The sequence below is a fragment of the Coregonus clupeaformis genome, unplaced genomic scaffold (genome assembly GCF_020615455.1).
Source record: "Coregonus clupeaformis isolate EN_2021a unplaced genomic scaffold, ASM2061545v1 scaf0471, whole genome shotgun sequence".
Classification (NCBI taxonomy): domain Eukaryota; kingdom Metazoa; phylum Chordata; class Actinopteri; order Salmoniformes; family Salmonidae; genus Coregonus; species Coregonus clupeaformis.
In genome coordinates, this window is record NW_025533926.1 from 176,075 (window position 1) to 199,027 (window position 22,953).

The 22,953-nt window shown below is 47.3% G+C and overlaps 2 protein-coding genes across 3 annotated transcripts in view; both read left to right on the plus strand.

The window, feature by feature from the left end:
- The first annotated feature begins 347 nt into the window (after positions 1-347).
- On the plus strand, positions 348-17,466 carry LOC121558984 (cyclic nucleotide-binding domain-containing protein 2-like). Of its 2 annotated transcripts, none has more exons than XM_041872276.2 (13): positions 348-397; positions 557-594; positions 890-1,108; positions 1,284-1,328; positions 7,696-7,859; positions 14,710-14,866; positions 15,174-15,325; positions 15,572-15,710; positions 15,811-15,892; positions 16,111-16,174; positions 16,308-16,425; positions 16,727-16,890; positions 17,207-17,466. In XM_041872276.2, exons 1-13 carry the CDS (start codon positions 370-372, stop codon positions 17,424-17,426), a joined length of 1,590 nt encoding a protein of 529 aa, XP_041728210.2. In that variant the 5' UTR covers positions 348-369; the 3' UTR covers positions 17,427-17,466. The 2 variants fall into 2 exon arrangements, with proteins under 2 accessions (XP_041728210.2, XP_041728211.2); XM_041872277.2 differs by having other exon boundaries at positions 359-397; positions 560-594.
- Positions 17,467-18,997: 1,531 nt separating this feature from the next.
- The window catches only part of nbeal1 (neurobeachin-like 1), a 64,477-nt gene continuing 60,521 nt past the window's right edge, over positions 18,998-22,953 (plus strand). Inside the window, exons 1-2 of the mRNA XM_045215560.1 lie at positions 18,998-19,241; positions 19,627-20,047. Of these exons, the coding sequence (XP_045071495.1) occupies positions 19,997-20,047 (51 nt within the window). The 5' untranslated portion in view covers positions 18,998-19,241; positions 19,627-19,996. The remainder of the gene's footprint in view (positions 19,242-19,626; positions 20,048-22,953) is intronic.

A 22,953-nucleotide genomic window follows, 5' to 3' on the forward strand; every position in this document is an offset into this window, starting at 1 on the left:
TGGTTTGGGCGATAATGTGTTTAGGACTGCATCGCTTGAGGTAGAAGTTGTGCCAACCACAGATCTAGGATCAGGTTCTCCTACCCCACATCCACTTAACCTTTAGGGGGATGAACAAATATCTGACTCCTGACTACATCACTGAATAGTCTACTATGCCTAAAGTCTACAGAATATGGACTAGCGTTGTGGTTGTCCATCTGGGGTATCTATACTACTGGGGGGACTTGGCCCTTCTACAGGGGGATTCAGAAGACACCTGTCCTGGCTGAGACTATGATAGAATGCACCATGTGATGTCACAGAGGAACCTCTCTAGTGGGTGGAGTCCATATTTCAAAAACAAACAACACCTGACGCCATTGGACCATGGAGACAGGAGAGAAAGCAGAGGAAGGTAAAGCCACATTCTTTCTTCTTTCACATCTGCAAAACTAATGATGATTAGAAACATCCACCCCGGGGGGAGAAGAGACCATCTACATCTACAAAATCTATCATTTAGTCCTGGTGAGGGATATTAGTTCATTTGATCAGCATCTCATTCTGTTTCCAGCAGCTGCGAAGGAGGCCAAGACGGACCTCAAGGATGTGGTAATGTGCATAGATACCATCTTAGTTGTATCTCCATGGTAACAGGGCTCTCCATAGACTCTCTTAGTTCACGTTTAGGCCTTCAGATCTGGCCACATAAACTCCTCCCCTTATCAACAGCATGTACTGTTATGTATACAACTCTAGTTCATAGTTCAGTCCAACCTGTGTCCTCTGACCATGTGTGTATAGGAGGAGATGTAGTGACAATGCCAATGACCTTACGGTCCATATATTGACCTCTCTCTCTCTCCCTCCCTCCCTCCCTCCCTCCGGTCTTCCCTCCCTCCCCTAGCCATCGGCGGTTTTACATTTCCAGCAGGCAGCGGAGATGTTATTCTCGGCCCCGGTGCAGGCTGCTCCATGCCGGGGCAAGCTGGGCTTTAAGTGGGCGGTGCGCAGCGTCATCCTGATGACTCGTCTTTGCCGCTACTTCATGTCCCGTTCCAACTATCGCCAATTCATGGAGTTCAACTTCCGGGAGACCATCACCAACCAGCCGGCCGGGGGAACGGTGTGTGTGTGTGTAGGAGAATGGTACTGTAAAGGGGAAGTGATAAGGTGCTGTGTTTTGTTGGGCAAACGGGTCTACGGGTTTATGCAGTGGTCCTGATGGGAGATTTAGAAAGAAGCTACAGTTTTGATGTCCAGAAAGACTGGAAAGTAAACATTGATTTCTGTTCTTGCAGGGTAAAAATCTGGTGTTTGATCTGAACCACTTCAAAGTGAAAGAGGTAACGTGACCGTATTAATTTTTAATTAGTTTATTTATTGAATATTAGGTATCCCAAACAATAAGGGGTATTGGTGAACCTATATTGTATCAGAAAAATTAAGTTATAAATAATTTGGTCTTAGTTAAAAATGCATTGTCCTCTAGTAAACTTTGATTACATTTCCAATATCCCCGTCCATGTGGAAATTCTATAAGAGTTATGTGAAGGCCAATTAGATGATGATCCGATCGCATTCTGTCTCCTATTAAAACTTTTTTAACCTTTGTTGCAAGAGAGAAAGAGACAAGAAAGTAGTCAAGATGACTAGCTTGATTAAGTCTCCTCCATGTATATCTCACTAGGTCAGGGTGTTTTAGTCTCCAAATATTACATTGACATTTTAGTCATTTAGCAGATGCTCTTATCCAGAGCGACTTACAGTTAGTGAGTGCATACATTTTCATACTGGCCCCACGTGGGAAACGAACCCACAACCCTGGCGTTGCAAGCGCCATGCTCTACCAACTGAGCTACAGGGCACTATTTCTAATGTGTCCATAATATTAGTGATTTCCTTAAGGGCACGTTGATGATAGTTTGTAGAGTGATTCCCTTTACGGTCCATTGAGGTACTTAACACTGTGTTATAGTGTCAGGGGTGCTGAAGGTGGGTGTGGTGCAGGAATCAAGCGCAGGACGCAGAAGCTAAGTCCAAAAGACTTTAGTGAATTATTCACGTAGTACACGAGCACAATAAGCCCGGAGGCGAAATACAAGCGCCCACAGGCGTCAAACAAAAGGCGCACTAACATGTGCGAAAACCTCTCCAAACAACGGAGGGAAGTACGTAGCTCAGAACACCAAAACAGAAGAGCAATTACACACAACACCAAACAGACACAACGAGAACTAAATAGGACACTAATGAGGACTAACTAGACACAGGTGTACAACATCAAGACAAAACCAAACGAACATGAAACATAGATCGGTGGCAGCTAGTACTCCGGGGACGACGACCGCCGAAACCTGCCCGAACAAGGACGAGGAGCAGCCTCGGCCGAAACCGTGACAGTACCCCCCCTTGACGCGCGGCTCCAGCCGTGCGCCGACCCCGGCCTCGGGGACGACCAGGAGGGTGCGGAGCAGGGCGCGCGGGATGGTCCCGGTGGAACTCCGACAGGAGCGATGGGTCTAGGATGTCCCTCCGCGGCACCCAGCACCGCTCCTCCGGGCCGTACCCCTCCCACTCCACGAGATACTGGAGACCCCCCATCCGGCGTCTTGAGTCCAAGATGGACCGAACGGTGTACGCTGGAGCCCCCTCGATGTCCAGTGGGGGCGGAGGAGTCTCTCCTATCTCACCTTCCTGGAGTGGACCAGCTACCACCGGCCTGAGAAGAGACACATGGAACGAGGGGTTAATATTCTTATATTCCACAGGCAGATGTAACCTATAACACACCTCGTTCAATCTTCTCAGGACTTTGAAAGGCCCCACAAACCGCTGACCCAGCTTCCGGCAGGGCAGGCGGAGGGGTAGGTTTCTGGTAGAGAGCCAGACTCGATCTCCGGGTGCGTACACTGGCCCCTCACTGCGGTGGAGATCGGCGCTCGCCTTGTGACGACGGATGGCCCGCTGCAGGTGGACGTGTGCAGCGTTCCACGTCTCCTCCGAGCGCCTCATCCAATCATCCACCGCAGGGGCCTCGATCTGGCTCTGCTGCCAAGGTGCCAGAACCGGCTGGTAACCTAACACACATTGGAAGGGGGTTAGGTTAGTAGAGGAGTGGCGGAGAGAGTTCTGGGCCATCTCGGCCCAGGGAATGTACCGAGCCCACTCCTCAGGCCGGCCCTGGCAATACGACCTCAGAAACCTACCCACATCCTGGTTGACTCGTTCTACCTGCCCGTTACTCTCCGGGTGGTACCCCGAGGTAAGGCTCACCGAGACCCCCAAACGCTCCATGAACGCTCTCCATACTCGGGAGGTAAACTGGGGGCCTCGATCAGACACTATATCCTCGGGTACCCCGTAATGCCGGAAGACGTGGGTAAATAGTGCCTCTGCGGTTTATAGGGCAGTAGGAAGACCCGACATAGGGAGAAGACGACAGGCCTTAGAGAACCGGTCCACAACGACCAGGATGGTGGTATTCCCCTGAGAGAGGGGAAGGTCTGTCACAAAATCCACCAAGAGGTGGGACCATGGTCATTGTGGAACGGGCAGGGGTTGTAACTTACCCCTGGGCAGGTGTCTGGGCGCCTTACACTGGGCGCACACCGAGCAGGAGGAGACATAAACCCTCACATCCCTGGCTAACGTGGGCCACCAGTATTTAGTGCTAAGACAATGCACTGTCCGGCCAATACCCGGATGTCCAGAGGAGGGTGACGTGTGAGCCCAGTAAATGAGTCGATCCCGAATCTCGAGCGGAACGTACTTCCGACCCTCAGGACACTGTGGAGGGCTGGGGTCGGGTACGCAACGCTCGCTCGATTTCAGCATCGACCTCCCACACCACGGGTGCCACAAGACAAGACTCCGGTAGTATGGGGAGTAGGCTCAACGGACCTCTCCTCCGTGTCATACCGCGGGACAGCGCATCTGCCTTACCATTCTGGGACCCAGGGATGTACGTGATTTTAAATACGAACCGGGTGAGAAACATACTCCATCGAGCCTGGCGAGGGTTCAGTCTCCTCGCTGCCCGGATGTACTCCAGGTTCCGATGGTCAGTCAAAATGAGGAAAGGGTGTTGAGCCCCCTCAAGCCAATGCCTCCACACCTTAAGGGCCTGAACTACAGCTAACAGCTCCTGTCCCGACGTCATAATTTCGCTCCGCCGGGCTGAGCTTTTTAGAGTAAAAAGCACCGGAGGCGGAGTTTAGGTGGCGTGCCGGACCGTTGAGAGAGTACGGCCCCTATACCGGCCTCAGACGCGTCCACCTCGACCTGAAAGGGTAATGCGGGATCCGGATGCGCCAGCACCGGAGCCGACGTAAACAGGTCCTTCAGTCTCCTAAAGGCCCTGTCCGCATCAGCTGACCACTGCAGGCGCACCGGACCCCCTTTCAGAAGGGACGTGATGGGAGCTGCCACCTGTCCAAAACCCCGGATAAACCTCCGGTAGTAATTCGCAAAGCCCAAGAACTGCTGCACCTCTTTGACAGTGGTTGGGGTTTGCCAATTACGCACAGCTGACACACGATCCACCTCCATTCTCACCCCTGACGCGGACAACCGATAACCCAAAAAGGAGACCGACTCCTGGAAAAACAGACATTTCTCTGCCTTGACATATAGGTCGTGCTCCAACAGCCTCCTCAATACACGACGCACCAGGGCTATATGCTCGGCTCGGGTAGACGAGTACACTAGAATGTCATCAATGTACACGACCACCCCTTGCCCCTGCATATCCCGGAAAATGTCATCTACGAAGGATTGGAAGACTGATGGAGCATTCATCAACCCATATGGCATGACGAGATACTCGAAATGACCTGACGTGGTACTAAACGCTGTTTTCCATTCGTCGCCCTCCCTAATGCGCACCAAGTTATACGCGCTCCTGAGATCCAGTTTTGTGAAAAACCGCGCTCCATGCAATGACTCCGTCATGGTCGCAATCAGTGGGAGTGGATAACTGTATTTCACAGTAATCTGATTGAGACCACGGTAATCGATGCACGGGCGCAACCCTCCATCTTTTTTCTTCACAAAAAAGAAGCTCGAGGAGGCGGGAGAAGTGGAGGGCCGTATGTATCCCTGTCTCAAAGATTCGGCTATGTAAGTTTCCATAGCTTTTCTCTCCTCTCGAGACAAAGGATACACGTGGCTCCGTGGGAGCGCTGCTCCTGCCTGGACATCAATCGCACAATCCCCCTGTCTATGAGGAGGCAACTGCGTCGCCCTAGCTTTACTAAACACGAGAGCTAAATCCCCATATTCAGGCGGAATGTGCAGTGCGGGCACTTGGTTTGGACTTTCCACCGAAGTTGCCCCTACGGAAACACCCAGACATCGCCCCTCGCACTGAGCAGACCACCCATTGAGAGCCCTCTGTTGCCACGAAATAGCAGGGTTATGGGTGCTTAACCAGGGAATTCCCAGCACCACCGGGTACGCAGGAGAGTCGATCAGATACAACTGTATAGTCTCTTCATGACCCCCCTGCGCACACATCCTAAGTGGCGCTGTGACTTCCCTAATCAACCCCGACCCCAACGGGCGGCTATCTAAAGCATGAACGGGAAAAGGCTTGTCAACAGGTAGGAGAGGGATCCCTAAATCTAAACAAAACTTCCGATCAACAAAATTCCCAGCTGCGCCTGAATCTACTAGCGCCTTATGCTGGGAATGAGGTGCAACCTGTGGAAAACAAACAGGTATACAAAAGTGCGCAACAGAGAGCTCTGGGTAAGTGGGGCGTCTACTCACCTGGGAAGGCTCCCCAGTGCGTGGCCTGTTGTCTCCTCCCTCGGGGAACCCTCCCCAGCACCTGGCCGCAGTGTGCCCTCCACGACCGCACTTGGTGCAGGGGACAGGCCCCCTCGGGCTCCTCCTCCTCCTTTCTCTAGCGCCAGCACCCCCGAGCTCCATAGGGCTCGGCTCGGAGGTGCCGGAGAGTGGAATGGACGGACCCCACTCGGGACGTCCACGGGTGGCCAGCAGGGTGTCCAGACGGATGGACATATCGACCAACTGGTCGAAAGGTGAAATTGGTGTCCCTGCAGGCCAACTCACGTTGAACGTCCTCCCGTAGGCTACATCGAAAATGGTCGAAGAGGGCCCGTTCATTCCACCCTGCGTCTGCCGCTAGAGTCCGGAACTCCAGCGCGAACGCCTGTGCGCTCCCCCTCCCCTGTCTCAGGTGGAATAGACGCTCCCCCGCCGCTTTGCCCTCAGGTGGATGGTCGAACACGGCCTTGAAGCGACGGGAGAACTCGGCGTAGGAGATGGTGGTGGCGTCCATCCTCCTCCACTCGGCGTTGGCCCATTCCAACGCCTTGCCCGTGAGACAGGAGATGAGGGCGGAAACGCTCTCGTGTCCCGAGGGCACCGGGTGTACAGTGGCCAGGTAGAGCTCCACCTGCAGGAGGAACCCCTGACACCCGGCAGCTGTTCCGTCATACGCCCTCGGGAGCGCGAGCCGAATCCCACTGGGTTCCGGACCTGGGACTGGTGGACCGGCCAATGGGGGTGGCAGGGTAGGTGGAGGTGTGGGTACCCCTCTGGACTCCCATCGGTGCAGGGTGTTGATGACGTCCTGTAGAGCGGTCCCCAGTTGTCGGATCTGATCATCCTGGCCGCGGACATGCTCCTCCAGCGACTCAGGCGTGACTGTTGCTCCTGCTGATTCCATTCATTAAGGTGTGTGATTCTGTCAGGGGTGCTGAAGGTGGGTGTGGTGCAGGAATCAAGCGCAGGACGCAGAAGCTAAGTCCAAAACATTTACATTTACATTTACATTTTAGTCATTTAGCTGACGCTCTTATCCAGAGCGACTTACATGAGCAATTAGGGTTAAGTGCCTTACTCAAGGGCACATCAACAGATTTTTCACCTAGTCGGCTCGGGGATTAGAACCAGCGACCTTTCGGTTACTGGCACAACGCTCTTAACCACTAAGCTACCTGCCGCCCCCAAAAGACTTTAGTGAATTATTCACGTAGTACATGAGCACAATAAGCCCGGAGGCGAAATACAAGCGCCCACAGGCGTCAAACAAAAGGCACACTAACATGTGCGAAAACCTCTCCAAACAACGGAGGGAAGTACGTAGCTCAGAACACCAAAACAGAAGAGCAATCACACACAACACCAAACAGACACAACGAGAACTAAATAGGACACTAATGAGGACTAACTAGACACAGGTGTACAACATCAAGACAAAACCAAACGAACATGAAACATAGATCGGTGGCAGCTAGTACTCCGGGGACGACGACCGCCGAAACCTGCCCGAACAAGGAGGAGGAGCAGCCTCGGCCGAAACCGTGACATATAGTCTCCCACCATAACGATTTGATCATTTATTGCCTGTAAGTTCAATAAATTGGTATAAATATTTTAGAAGGATGGATCATCCTGATCCTGACCATATAGATTAATGAGCCAAATCTGTTTTTCATCCACTTTCATATTCAAAAAGATCCACCTTCCTTGCGAATCATTCCTGACTATTTGCACATTCACTGTATGAATTTAGATTACCAATGCTGGGTATGACCATACTGTGTTTATGACTGTAAGGAACGTTGTTCTCCTTGGTGTGTGTGTCTGCCTATGTGTGTGTCTCTGTCTGTGTGCATGAATGCTATGTGTGTGAGCGTACGTGTGCTTGTATACATGTGTGTTATGTCTGGAATATTCCAGGACCGGATCCCTGTCCTGCTGGTGGAGATAATGCGGAAGTGCCCGGAGGAGCGTTCTGAGTCGGAGGTGTTGCTGATTCACAACATGCTGAGCTCTGTGAGCATGTTCCGTCGCTACAGCGGAACCCTGCAACTCCTTCTGGCCAGGGTGGTTCGCTATCAGAGGTTAGAGGTCAATCCCCTGTCAATTACTTGGGTTCCTTAGGGTAGTGGTTCACAAAATTATTTAAACAATTTTAAGGAACTCAGTCCGGCTTTCAACTTACTCTTGAAAGTTGTAAGAGTAGAATGCACAAGGTGCACTTTTGAAATTGGGTAGTGCATCATCAGTTTTCCTCTTGTCATGTCAGTCATTGCATACCTTAGAGAGCTATTTATAACTTCTCAGAAATGTCCAGATCAACTAGCCCATGTCAGCTAACGTTTTTAAGCCCGTAGATTTTGTAGTAATGTTCGAGTCTCTCAAATATCACATGAATACACAATAAATGAGCTTTAAAACTGCTAAATGTTATCTGTACCCCGTGACAAAATGTGTAGAATTGCAGGAAATAAGCTTTAAACCTGCAAATATTTCTCTCCGCCAACAAGAGGGGTGTGAACAGTTTGTGTCATGAACAGAGGGTAGTGCGTACGGCCCAGTACATCACTGGGGCCAAGCTTCCTGCCATCCAGGACCTATATACTAGGCGGTGTCAGAGGAAGGCCCTCAAAATTGTCAAAGACTCCAGCCACCCTAGTCATAGACTGTTCTCTCTGCTACCGCACGGTAAGCGGTACCGGAGCGCCAAGTCTAGGTCCAAAAGGCTTCTCAACAGCTTCTACCCCCAAGCCATAAGACTCCTGAACAGCTAATCATGGCTACCCGGACTATTTGCACTGCCCCCCCACCCCCACCCCCACCCCATCTTTTTACGCTGCTGCTACTCTATTAATTATTTATGCATAGTCACTTTAACTCTACCCACATGTACAGTGGGGAAAAAAAGTATTTAGTCAGCCACCAATTGTGCAAGTTATCCCACTTAAAAAGATGAGAGAGGCCTGTAATTTTCAGCATAGGTACACGTCAACTATGACAGACAAATTGAGAAAAAAAATCCAGAAAATCACATTGTAGGATTTTTAATGAATTTATTTGCAAATTATGGTGGAAAATAAGTATTTGGTCACCTACAAACAAGCAAGATTTCTGGCTCTCACAGACCTGTAACTTCTTCTTTAAGAGGCTCCTCTGTCCTCCACTCGTTACCTGTATTAATGGCACCTGTTTGAACTTGTTATCAGTATAAAAGACACCTGTCCACAACCTCAAACAGTCACACTCCAAACTCCACTATGGCCAAGACCAAAGAGCTGTCAAAGGACACCAGAAACAAAATTGTAGACCTGCACCAGGCTGGGAAGACTGAATCTGCAATAGGTAAGCAGCTTGGTTTGAAGAAATCAACTGTGGGAGCAATTATTAGGAAATGGAAGACATACAAGACCACTGATAATCTCCCCTCGATCTGGGGCTCCACGCAAGATCTCACCCGTGGGGTCAAAATGATCACAAGAACGGTGAGCAAAAATCCCAGAACCACACGGGGGACCTAGTGAATGACCTGCAGAGAGCTGGGACCAAAGTAACAAAGCCTACCATCAGTAACACACTACGCCGCCAGGGACTCAAATCCTGCAGTGCCAGACGTGTCCCACTGCTTAAGCCAGTACATGTCCAGGCCCGTCTGAAGTTTGCTAGAGTGCATTTGGATGATCCAGAAGAGGATTGGGAGAATGTCATGTGATTAGAACAGCGCCGGAAGAAGATGGCTGCCGTTTTACAGCCCTCTAACCAATTGTACTATTATGTGTGTTTTTCCGCGTTATTTGTAATTTATTTTGTACATAATGTTTCTGCCATCGTCTCTTATAACCAAAGAGAGCTTCTGGATATCAGGACAGCGATTACTCACCTCGCATTGGACGAATATTTTTTCTTCAACGAGGCGTTCGCGAAGGATATCATACAGACACCCGACAAGGCCCAGATCCCCGTCATTCGCGTGAGGAAGAGACGGAGATATCGCGGACGCAGATCCGGGTGCCTCGTAGAGATCCGGCGGCGAGCGAGTAAACTGCCTCTCCCATCAATCCTATTAGCCAACGTTCAATCTTTTGAGAATAAAATTGACGATTTAAGATTACGGTTATCCTACCAACGGGACATTAAAAACTGTAATATCTTATGTTTCACGGAGTCGTGGCTGAACGACAACAATGATAACATTCAGCTAGCGGGCTATACGCTACATCGACAGGACAGAACTGCAGACTCTGGTAAGACAAGGGGTGGCGGTCTCTGTATATTTGTAAACAACAGCTGGTGCACAAAATCAAATACCAAGGAAGTCTCGAGGTTTTGCTCGCCTGAGGTAGAGTATCTTATGATAAGCTGTAGACCACACTATTTACCAAGAGAGTTTTCATCTATATTTTTCATAGCTGTCTATTTACCACCACAAACCAATGCTGGCATTAAGATTGCACTGAATGAGTTGTACAAGGCCATTAATCAACAGGAAAACGCTCATCCAGATACAGCGCTCCTAGTAGCCGGGGACTTTAATGCAGGGAAACTTAAATCCGTTCTACCTAATTTCTACCAGCATGTTAAATGTGCAACCAGAGGGAAAAAAACTCTAGACCACCTTTACTCCACACACAGAGACGCATACAAAGCTCTCCCTCGCCCTCCATTTGGCAAATCTGACCATAACTCTATCCTCCTGATTCCTGCTTATAAGCAAAAACTGAAGCAGGAAGCACCAGTGATTCGGTTAATAAAAAAGTGGTCAGATGACGCAGATGCTAAGCTACAGGACTGTTTTGCTAGCACAGACTGGAACATGTTCCGGGATTCTTCAGACAGCATTGAGGAGTACACCACATCAGTCACTGGCTTCATCAATAAGTGCATCGATGATGTCGTCCCCCACAGTGACCGTACGTACATACCCCAACCAGAAGCCATGGATTACAGGAAACATCCGCACTGAGCTAAAGGGTAGAGCTGCCGCTTTCAAGGAACGGGACTCTAACCCGGACGCTTATAAGAAATCCCGCTATGACCTCCGACGAACCATCAAACAGGCAAAGAGTCAATACAGGTCTAAGATTGAATCATACTACACTGGCTCTGACGCTCGTCGGATGTGGCAGGGCTTGAAAACTATTACAGACTACAAAGGGAAGCACAGCCGCGAGCTGCCCAGTGACACAAGCCTACCAGACGAGCTAAACCACTTCTATGCTCGCTTCGAGGCAAGCAACACTGAAGCATGCATGAGAGCACCAGCTGTTCGGGACGACTATGTGATCACGCTCTCCGTAGCCGATGTGAGTAAGACTTTTAAGCAGGTCAACATTCACAAGGCCGCAGGGCCAGACGGATTACCAGGACGTGTACTCCGAGCATGTGCTGACCAACTGGCAAGTGTCTTCACTGACATTTTCAACATGTCCCTGACTGAGTCTGTAATACCAACATGTTTCAAGCAGACCACCATAGTCCCCGTGCCCAAGAACTCTAAGATAACCTGCCTAAATGACTACCGACCCGTAGCACTGACGTCTGTAGCCATGAAGTGCTTTGAAAGACTGGTCATGGCTCACATCAACAGCATAATCCCAGAAACCCTAGACCCACTCCAATTTGCATACCGCCCCAACAGATCCACAGATGATGCAATCTCTATCGCACTCCACACTGCCCTTTCCCACCTGGACAAGAGGAACACCTACGTGAGAATGCTATTCATTGACTACAGCTCAGCATTCAACACCATAGTGCCCTCTAAAGCTCATCACTAAGCTAAGGATCCTGGGACTAAACACCTCCCTCTGCAACTGGATCCTGGACTTCCTGACGGGCCGCCCCCAGGTGGTAAGGGTAGGTAACAACACATCTGCCACACTGATCCTCAACACGGGGGCCCCTCAGGGGTGCGTGCTCAGTCCCCTCCTGTACTCTCTGTTCACCCATGACTGCATGGCCAGGCACGACTCCAACACCATCATTAAGTTTGCCGACGACACAACAGTGGTAGGCCTGATCACCGACAACGATGAGACAGCCTATAGGGAGGAGGTCAGAGATCTGGCCGTGTGGTGCCAGGACAACAACCTCTCCCTCAACGTGACCAAGACAAAGGAGATGATTGTGGACTACAGGAAAAAAAAGAGGACTGAGCACGCCCCCATTCTCATCGACGGGGCTGTAGTGGAACAGGTTGAGAGCTTCAAGTTCCTTGGTGTCCACATCACCAACGAACTATCATGGTCCAAACACACCAAGACAGTCGTGAAGAGGGCACGACAAAGCCTATTCCCCCTCAGGAGACTAAAAAGATTTGGCATGGGTCCTCAGATCCTCAAAAAATCGAGAGCATCCTGACTGGTTGCATCACCGCCTGGTTTGGCAACTGCTTGGCCTCTGACCGCAAGGCACTACAGAGGGTAGTGCGTACGGCCCAGTACATCACTGGGGCAAAGCTCCCTGCCATCCAGGACCTCTATACCAGGCGGTGTCAGAGGAAGGCCCTCAAAATTGTCAAAGACTCCAGCCACCCTAGTCATAGACTGTTCTCTCTGCTACCGCACGGCAAGCGGTACCGGAGTGCCAAGTCTAGGTCCAAAATACTTCTCAACAGCTTCTACCCCCCAAGCCATAAGACTCCTGAACAGCTAATAATGGCTACCCGGACTATTTGCACTGCCCCCACCCCATCCTTTTTACGCTGCTGCTACTCTGTTAAGTATTTATGCATAGTCACTTTAACTCTACCCACATGTACATATTACCTCAACTACCTCAACTAGCCGGTGCCCCCGCACATTGACTCTGCAACGGTACCCCCCTGTATATATAGCCTCCCTACTGTCACTTAACTGTATATATAGCCTCCCTACTGTCACTTTATTTTACTTCTGCTCTTTTTTTCTCAACACTTTTTTGTTGTTGTTGTTTTATTCTTACTTTTTTTGTTTAAAATAAATGCACTGTTGGTTAAGGGCTGTAAGTAAGCATTTCACTGCAATGTCTGCACCTGTTGTATTCGGCGCATGTGACCAATAAAATTTGATTTGATTTGATTTGATTTGATTTGATATGGTCAGATGAAACTTTTTGGTAAAAACTCAACTCGTCGTGTTTGGAGGACAAAGAATGCTGAGTTGCATCCAAAGAACACCATACCTACTGTGAAGCATGGGGGTGGAAACATCATGCTTTGGGGCTGTTTTTCTGCAAAGGGACCAGGACGACTGATCCGTGTAAAGGAAAGAATAAATGGGGCCATGTATCGTGAGATTTTGAGTGAAAACCTCCTTCCATCAGCAAGGGCATTGAAGATGAAACGTGGCTGGGTCTTTCAGCATGACAATGATCCCAAACACACCGCCCGGGCAATGAAGGAGTGGCTTCGTAAGAAGCATTTCAAGGTCCTGGAGTGGCCTAGCCAGTCTCCAGATCTCAACCCCATAGAAAATCTTTGGAGGGAGTTGAAAGTCCGTGTTGCCCAGCGACAGCCCCAAAACATCACTGCTCTAGAGGAGATCTGCATGGAGGAATGGGCCAAAATACCAGCAACAGTGTGTGAAAACCTTGTGAAGACTTACAGAAAACGTTTGACCTGTGTCATTGCCAACAAAGGGTATATAACAAAGTATTGAGAAACTTTTGTTATTGACCAGATACTTATTTTCCACCATAATTTGCAAATAAATTCATTAAAAATCCTACAATGTGATTTTCTGGATTTTTTGCCTGCCATAGTTGACGTGTACCTATGATGAAAATTACAGGCCTCTCTCATCTTTTTAAGTGGGAGAACTTGCACAATTGGTGGCTGACTAAATACTTTTTTCCCCCACTGTACATATTACCTCAACTACCTCAACTAGCCGGTGCCCCCACACATTGACTCTGCAACGGTACCCCCCTGTATATAGCCTCCCTACTGTTATTTTATTTTACTTCTGCTCTTTGTTTCTCAACACTTTTTTGTTGTTGTTGTTTGCATTTATTTTTCAATAAAAAATAAATGCATTGTTGGTTAAGGGCTGTAAGTAACCATTTCACAGTAATGTCTACACCTGTTGTATTCGGCGCATGTGGCAAATCAAATTGTATTTGATTTGTGCCCATAGAAATAGATGTGTGGGGTGGGGGGGGGGGCGCGGGATGTTCCCCAATGCTGGAAGGGGGGCCTGAGATGTTCCCCAATGCTGGAAGGGGGGCCTGAGAGAAAAAGTTTGGGAACCCCTGCACGCAACGGAAAATGTCTAGGAAGTCCCTCCCTGTTTCAGTCAATTTGGTTTCTTTTAGTGCCTAATATACACAACACTTGTTTTACTAGCCTATACTGTGCTTGGCTGGCATGTATAGCTGCCATTGACCTACTGGTAGGCTATAATACTCTTCTTGTGAAGTGTTATATTGCCTTATAAACATTCATAGGACTTCATTGATGCAGTCATAGAGCTTTATACTTAACTGTACAATAAAGCATTAACCTCATAGAAGTGCCCTTTAGTTTAGGGGACCTGCGTGGTTCTGGTACCAGTTCCGACCGACAATGCCGCTTATAAATCGATCTGTGGATACCGTAGATCGAAATGGCTTGCGTTGAGCGATAGCCCTGGTTCCCACGGATACAGGAGTATATGTTGTCGCCTACAAGCATTAACGCACAAGAAGCCATAATGCCATAATATAGGCCTATCACAGCTGCATAAGGTGCTACAAATATGTTTATAAGGCAATATAATGCTTTGCAAGTTTGTTCTTGTCTATTAATGTTCTGTATTATGTCATGTTTCGTGTGGACTTCAGGAAGAGTAGATGCTGCTTTTACAACAGCTAATGAGGATCCTAATAAAGAGTAGCTGCTGCTTTTACAACAGCTAATGAGGATCCTAATAAAGAACAAATAAAGAGTTACCAATCACCCCGGCGCGGATATGCCTGCAGGTTGGAGCGACGCAGAGTAGTCATTAAGAAGGGCCACTGGGGACACAGCTTCTACTTTGTGTTCTCTGGGCTATTGGCCGTCACCAAGGACAACGACGGTAGCAGTGCCTTCGTGGATAAGGAGCCCATCCTCATCAAGAAGGGCATGAGCTTCGGGGTGAGGCCTCGCAATTATGCGTTTTTGTAAGAAGCAATTTTTTTAAAGATGCAATATCATCAATAGTAGAAGTAGTGATGGCGGAGGTAGTAGTGGTGAGAACAGTAGTGATATTGTTTAGTGATTAGGCAAAAGATATCTGGGTTCTTGCGAACTTCATACCTCATATACATTCAAAGCCTGATGGGCAACGCAGACGAGTAGCTTCAACCACATGAAATAGCAAACCTGACCGTAGCTAGGCTACTGGAGCAATCGTGTGGTTGACTGTTCTGATGATTAATGGTTAGTAACTGGTGTCTGTCAGGATGTGGCCTTGATCAAAACGCTGAGGAGGAATGCCACTGTGGTGTGCATGGAGGAGACAGAGCTCATGGTGGTCGACAAGGAAGACTTCTTCGCTAACAAGATGGACGTAGAGCTCAAGAGGGAGTTTGATTATCGCTTCAGGTTCTTCCGGTGAGATAATAGGATGTTTTACTATCGCTTTCTGAATATACCCGCTACAAACCTGTATTTGTTGTTGAGCACCGCTCCTACTTTCCTACTGTAGAGTGAAGGCCTACCTGAATTCCCGCTACAAACCTGTCTTCGTTGAGCACCCCAGCTGCTTGCTGAAGCGCGGAAGCCTACTTGAATTCCCACTACAAATGGTGTTTGTAACTCTCAGTCACAGGTACTCACACAATGTCCCTTCCCTCCCAGGTCACTCCAGCTAGTGTCCTCCTGGCCATACTCTCTCATTGAACAGATGGCTGACCATTCCAAGGCTGAGCAATTTCGCTACGGCCACATGGTCGTCAAGGACACCAACGACATGGGCAACATCATTTTCATTGGCAAGGTAACTGGGGGGCTAACTTGTAGGCCTACAGTACATGTGGGGCATGATGGGTAATGTAGTTGCAGGCAGAGATGTTTGAGGTGATATGCTTCCATTACAGGGCCAATGTGATGTGTTGAGGGTGGTGGACCTTACCTCCTGCAGTGCCTACCAACGCCTCCTAAAACAGTATGCAGACTCAGGTATGTGTTCATAATATAATCATACTGTAACATGAAGACACACAAAATATGCATACAATATACACAGTTCACATTTCAGCATTAAGTTCTAGGCAACCCCAATTTTCCCTGTATCCTATAGCAACCAGAGTAACACTTAATTTACTTTAATTTACTCAATTTTTTTTAAAGCATTCTCTCTCTATATCTCTCTCTCTTTCCCTGTCGCTCTCTCTCAGTAAGCAGAGGTACATGTTTGCCAACACATGGATTCAAAGGCGAGCTGACAAACCAACCAGGAAGGTAGTGTAACTGGCCACAGTGTACTTACCTGGACGTACCACACATCAGTGACGTCGCTGCATCTCAGCTGTGTCCATCCAGTTAGTTTGGTGCCCGGTGATAAGTTGTGTCTGTCTGTTCTACTCTTCCTCAGTGTCATAAAACACAAAGTCCTCCTCAATAATCCTCCACGTCCTCCCAGAGGACTTCCTGCAGATCTACCCACTAGCGCCTGTTTCCTGATCGACACCCTTCATCAGTGCAGCACATTTGTACGTAGCCCTATGGTCCAGACTTTACCCACATCAAGCATGGGAAGAAATCTGTATGGTGCTTATGCCTTGTGTTCAGCATGGATGACCATGTAAAGACATGATAGTATGACATCCATGGCATGCTGTGTTCTGTGCATAGAGTTGTAATCACTTCCTTCATCTCTTCCTCTAGTGATTTATAACTCTATGGTTCGGTGTGTCTGCTGTGTGGTGAGGTGCAGGGTCTGAACCAATCAAAACCTGCTCTAGTGTTTTCTAACTCTATGGTTGTGTCTGTCTGCTGTGTGGTGTGATGCAGGGTCTGAACCAGTACCTGATGCCGTCGAAGCAGAGAGACTGTCGCAGGTTCACTCTGGTCAGCCAGAGCGTGGAGATCCTGCGGGTGGAGAAGACTCGCTTTGACGAGCTGGTGGACAACACCACCATGAAGAAGCTGGAGGCCCTGCAGAAAACCTACCCAAGGTGACACTTATGGATACCAGTGCAGATGGGCTGACCTTACTGATGCACCTCGTTGAAAAGACGGGGACCAGAAACAACCCCTAGCCCCTACCCTCTAGGTGTTTGTGTAGATCTAAGAGGACTCAGGACTAGATAGGTGTAAGGCAAGCAATCCACAGAGGGCAAGGTGGAACTTTCACTGTATTGCTTATTCCTATCTAATCCTCTCAGATCTACCTAGGGGGAATGTACACATTACTGGAAGTCGCTTTGGATAAGAACGTCTGCTAAATGGCATATATTATTAAGATAGCTTTTGTGTTGTCTTCCTGTGTAGCGACGACGAGCTGTGCACTGTGTTCCTGGAACACAGCCGCTGGAAGGACTACAAACACAGTGTGGTACAGGACCTGTTCCCCCACTGGGTCGCCCCAATCAGGAGCCCCAAGAACCAGAAGCAGCAAGGCCACTGTGGCCCCAGCCAAGGCCCTCCAGTAGACCAGACACGGGATCAACAGGCTGGAACAGACAAAGCAGAGGGTAGTGCCAAAAGATAATACAATAAAGGAATAACTGTGGAGATGAATAAATACATAGACATGGTTTATCAATATGCTTCAAGTTTAAGCATTTGCTGCATTTTTCATTGTTTTCAGTCTTATGGCTCATGCCTACCTGGCAACAAAAAAACTATTTCACGGCAACATTTAGTTAACATCAGGCAGAAATAAAATTATCTGCATACCATAATACCTTTTTTCAAGAAGAAGGGTTTTGAAGTATAATTACTCATGAGTGGATCATGAGAAAACATACTTTTAACCGTTCTGCCACTGCTCTCTGTGAGGAAAAAGCTGGAGGAACTCGATTGTCAATAGTTAACACAGCCACAAAGTCGAAATTGGCTATATTGTAAAAAAAATCATGAAAACAAAAATGTGCTTTTTTAACATCTTAATTTAAGGTTAGGGTTAGGCATAAGGTTAGCAGTGTGCTTAAGGTAAGGTGTAAAATCAGATCTTAAGAAGCGAAATTGTAGAAATAGACAGGGGGTTTAGCCATAATTATGGCTGTGATCCTCTTCCCAGGTGTTGTTGATGCATGCTAGATCTTACAACGCCTGGATAGGTATGTTAAGTATCAGCTAGCCACATCATTGGTCACGTTCCCCTGCTCAGACGTTGCATGCGTCAACCAATGGTTGCGTGCAACGTCGGCGACAACGTCATCTCCTGACAGATTGCTATAACATATGATGTACGACCGAGGAACTCCTATAATTTTACCCTAGTAGGCGGTAACTGCATAACAACATGGTGATCAGCTGAAAGAAACCAATCACAGCCAAACGTAAACTCGGGTCCCTCGCAACCAAGACCCACCCCTAACGACCCAGGAGCTCCACATCGGCAACGTAAAGGGGTTGATGACTGTCGCAAACTCTGCATCCTAAGAAAAAGACAGAAATAATTCCTTTCATAGACATACATGTATAACTGAATGTCTTCTGCCTCCGAAATATATATTGTGCCCGGCAAATAAATCGAATTATATTCGAGGCTCCCCTTACTCAGCCTATGCTAGCAAGGCAATTGACGACAGCAAGATATACAAATATCTCGACTTCCGGATTTACATGTCAAAATAAAAGCACCGTTTTTATGAAAATCACTTATTGTTTAACTTTTCCCATTTATAAAAAGTTTTTTTCCCAAACTAAATTCAGGCGATCCGAGTTATAGGGCCTACTCAGTTATGTGCACCCCTGCTTATATGTGGAGCTGGTTTAGCCCAAGCAATATGTTTTTATTATTACTGGCTTTGCCAGTCTTCTGTAAGCTCTGATGGGAGAGTATCCCCATATGTTGGTAGGCTGTATTTTGTCTAAACAGTAGGCTAACTTAGGCCAAATCCATTTTGGATTCAGTTCAGTTCTTTTTTATTTAGAGAAATTCATTTGTGTTAATCGTGTTTGTTTTGTGAGTTATTTTGCCAGCATTATTATTGATCAGTATACACTTCTACCTATGTTTTGTTTATATATATATGAGAACGTTTACTTTGAAAATGGAAGAAGTTGACATCAGGAAGTAGTTGGTCGCGTTTCGCACATTCTAGACAGCTTCACGAGCGGCAGTGCCACAGCACTAAACGCAAGTGTTGTTTGTAGTTATCCCAGTGTACAGGAATGGGCTGGTTGTAACATTTAGTCCTTTTCGTTAGTAATGCGTGCGTTTGCATTGTTTATGTGGCGACATTTCTAAATGTCTTCATTTTAGGGCTGGGTCAAGCAAATTCACAAACTCGTTTCGTCGTTTGTACCTAATGAGAAGTAGACAGGAAAAAAAGGCTTCGCTGTTTTGACACATCAGGTAAGAACTATAATGCTAGTTAATTTTAGCCACCTTGCTTCACAATTACAACTTGTTAGCTAACTCGAGCGTTTTTCTGCATATTGAAACCTCAAGTTAGCTTGCAAGTTAGCTAGCTTTGTTGTGTTTTATTTCGTCAGCTGTGTCCTTCTCTTACCAAGGAAGGGCAGAGATCTAATTGAACAGAACTTGCCTGGGCTGATGATGGCTGATTGATAGGGTTTGTTTACAGCAAACTAAACTAGCTATCAACCAGTCAGCTAACGTTACCACTGGCATAGCCTACTGGTGTTGTGTTGATAAACAAGTGCTGTTAGCTATTTATAAACTGGCGCCACCGAACTTGTGTATTTTGCATGCTAACCTTGTTTGTGGGTTTCCACAGAAGGGGAGAGTCAGTGGCATATGACTCAAGCCGAGAAGTGGACGAAGTGCGATTTGACGGTGGAAATCTCACCACAGCAGGAAACGCGAACCCTTGGAAATCCATAATTCACAATGGAATAATGATTTAGGAAGTTCCAATATCAACAAACACCGCCACTGGAAATACATTTGAATATTTTGTTTTTCCTTTCTAAATAGAAAGGTATTTTCACTCTTTTGGAAGTTGTCTTTCATTGTGACATTTCACTTAACATCTCAAATCGATATGTATACGAGCAATACCCGACTGGGGAGATCTAGCTAGCTACTCAATATGAGGAATCCGGAGAAGTGACCTCTGTTTGGAAGCCCACCACGCGCCGTGGAGAATGGCATCCAATGAAAGATTGTACGAGGTCTGGATGCTATATTGCAACAAGGTAAAAAAAAAGAAAAAAAAAGACGTTATCTTGATCTGTTTGTCACATAAAACATGCATTAGAATCTGTGACCATCTCTGAACATGAACTCGGTGTCCTGTCAGTAAGACAGGACTGTACAGTAACCAAGCTATTACAATAGCTGGGGTATATTGAGATGACGTAATGGGTGATGATGAAACGTAATGGGGCTTGAATTTATAAGCCATCCTGTTTTTCCTCCACTATTCTCAGTAACAGCTGCTGGACTGTCCTGCATTATGTAAAGTCTGTCTCCTGGTATTTAGATTTTAGTTGAGTGACGTCTAGTGGTATGTACAAGGGTATAATACAATTCAATAGGTACTCTGCTTCGTATTGCAACCTAGCTAGGCCTATTTCCCCCTTGATTGACTGTAGTAGCTACAGAGTTACCATCCCACAAGTCACTACTATAATAATATATAATAATATAATAATAAATAATAATAATAATATGCCACTTAGCAGACGCTTTTGTCCAAAGCGACTTACAGTCATGCGTGCATACATTTTTGTGTATGGGTGGTCCCGGGGATCGAACCCACTACCCTGGCGTTACAAGCGCCGTGCTCTACCAGCTGAGCTACAGAGGACCACAGTGCCTTGGCTTAGCTGTTTGTCATTGCACTGGGTGACTAATCGCAACTTGGTGCCTGAGCCTCTCCTCATGTGAGTCTCAGCTGCAGTCAACACATTCCCTTTTTAATCCCTCTCAAAAGCACAACTCTCTCATAAGCATTAGCTTTTTGATCCAGCCTGTTCTCTCACACAACACAGGGCAGGAAATGCTATGGCACAAGTGTAGTATTATCCTGCCTGAGTGCCAGTCTGTTTGTGTTGTCATGCCAACTCCCTTTCACTCATTGCGGTGCCAAACATGAGTTGACAAGAGCACAAAAGGATCTGGGACCAGGCTAGTTTAGTATCAAAGCAGATTTTGTTTGTCACATGCTTCGTAAACAACAGGTGTACACTGAGTGTACAAAACATTAAGAACACTTTCCTAATATTGAGTTGCACCCCCTTTTGCCCTCAGAACAGACTCAATTTGTCGGGGCACGGACTACAAGGTGTCGAAAGCATTCCACAGGGATGCTGGCCCATGTTGACTTCAATGCTTCCCACAATTGTCAAGTTGGCTGGATGTCCTTTGAGTGGTGGACCATTCTTGATACACTCGGGAAACTGCAACCCGGCAGTGTTGCAGTTCTTGACACACTCACACCGGTGCACCTACTACCATACCCTGTTCAAAGGCCCTTCAATCTTTTGTCTTGCCCATTCACCCTCTGAATGGCACACATACACAATCCATGTCTCAAGGCTTAAAAATCCTTCTTTAACCTGTCTCCACCCCTTCATCTACACTGATTTGAAGTGGATTTAACAAGATACATCAATAAGGGTTCATAGTTTTCACCTGGTCAGTCTGTCATGGAAAGAGCAGGTGTTCCTAATGTTTTGTATACTCAGTGTAGACTAACAGTGAAATGCTTACTTACGACAACGCAGAGAGTAAAATGTATGCCTTTGTAGTATGCCCATGGTCTCATGCGAGGCATAATTTTAAGATTGCCATTGAATACAAATCAATTCATAATCACTCCATAGCAGTGTGTAAATGCATCAGCATGCTTCAGTTTGGCTGGAGGCTAGCCGAGGTCGGCTAGGCCAACTGAACGAGTGTGCTCCAATACTCCTTTAAAGGACCTACGCTTGAAAAATGAGAAAATAAGCGGAAATAGTACTGTTTGTCCATTTTGAGACGCCGTAGTGAGAATTAATCTAAGAATAACTCAAGAAATCTGTCATGAATTTTTTACATTTTGCAGAGGAGATATTAGTCGCTTAATTATACATCTAGCTAAGATGTTTGGCGCAGTATTTCTCAATGGAAAACTGTGCATGAAAATGAGTCGTCTCTCGTTGAATGACAACAGACTTGACCGATCACCGACAAAGGGGCGTAGACTTCGGCTACTGACTTCGGCTTGCCTCAAGAAAACATTTAGTGTGCCTGAACAACCGAAAAAATACCTTATCGAAGTCCAAAACAAACAAAAACAATGATGCACGAACTCTTCCAAACTGTTTCTTCTGGGAAGCATCCGGGCGCCTTAAGTGGTATGTAAACACACACTTGCTTGCTCTCACTTCTCAGTCTCTTGTTAAATGGCAGGCGTTGTGGAGAGTACACACATTGTCTTTGTTCTGTTAGGGGAGTGTGTTTGCATTGAATGTATAGCCTACTGTCTGACCCAATCTCCTACAGCAGCAGGCCTATATTTCACTCTGCATGTGGCCACAGACCCCGTGAGGCTTTGCCTAAATTGCTTAAATAATTTGGAAGGACCTTTACCTCCCCCAGAGCAGTCGCAATGTCAGCACTGGCACAGGGGCTCTTCAGTGTGTGTGTGCTTGCGTGCTTGCGTGCTTGTGTGTGTCAGGGTTGCCAGGATACATCAGGAGCAAGGGGAACTTGTAGTCCGTCACGTAAGCGAAATCGGCTCCGGAATGTTTGTTGTGTGAGGCTGCCCATTGTCTTCACTTGCCCTCAAGACCCCATAAACTTCAGTGTCGCAGGTTAATGATGTCACACCTCATTAAGTGATAGACTCATTATGCCCGTATTGTACCAAAGATAACTGACCTCCAACACAGCATGGCATATGGACAATAGTAGGAGCTTAGTTAAGTTAAAATGACCAACTCCGTGGCCTTGTGTTTAGTGTCCCGCCCTGAGATTGGAAGGTTGGGTGCTCAATCCTAAAGCTGTCTCACGCTACAGAAACAGATGATAGGCCCCTACCCTGTGGGCCGTTCTGGCTCGGGCAAGGCTACCTAGCTAAAATATCCAGTACCACTGTGGTCTCTCTAACTTCCAT

Bases quoted from the DNA above. Each gene is read 5' to 3' on its own strand.
- LOC121558984 (XM_041872276.2), top strand. From the start codon at position 370: ATGGAGACAGGAGAGAAAGCAGAGGAAG. The intron at 15,326-15,571 runs GTGAGATAATAG...CTTCCCTCCCAG, and splicing joins TATCGCTTCAGGTTCTTCCG to GTCACTCCAGCTAGTGTCCT. The intron at 15,711-15,810 runs GTAACTGGGGGG...CTTCCATTACAG, and splicing joins ACATCATTTTCATTGGCAAG to GGCCAATGTGATGTGTTGAG.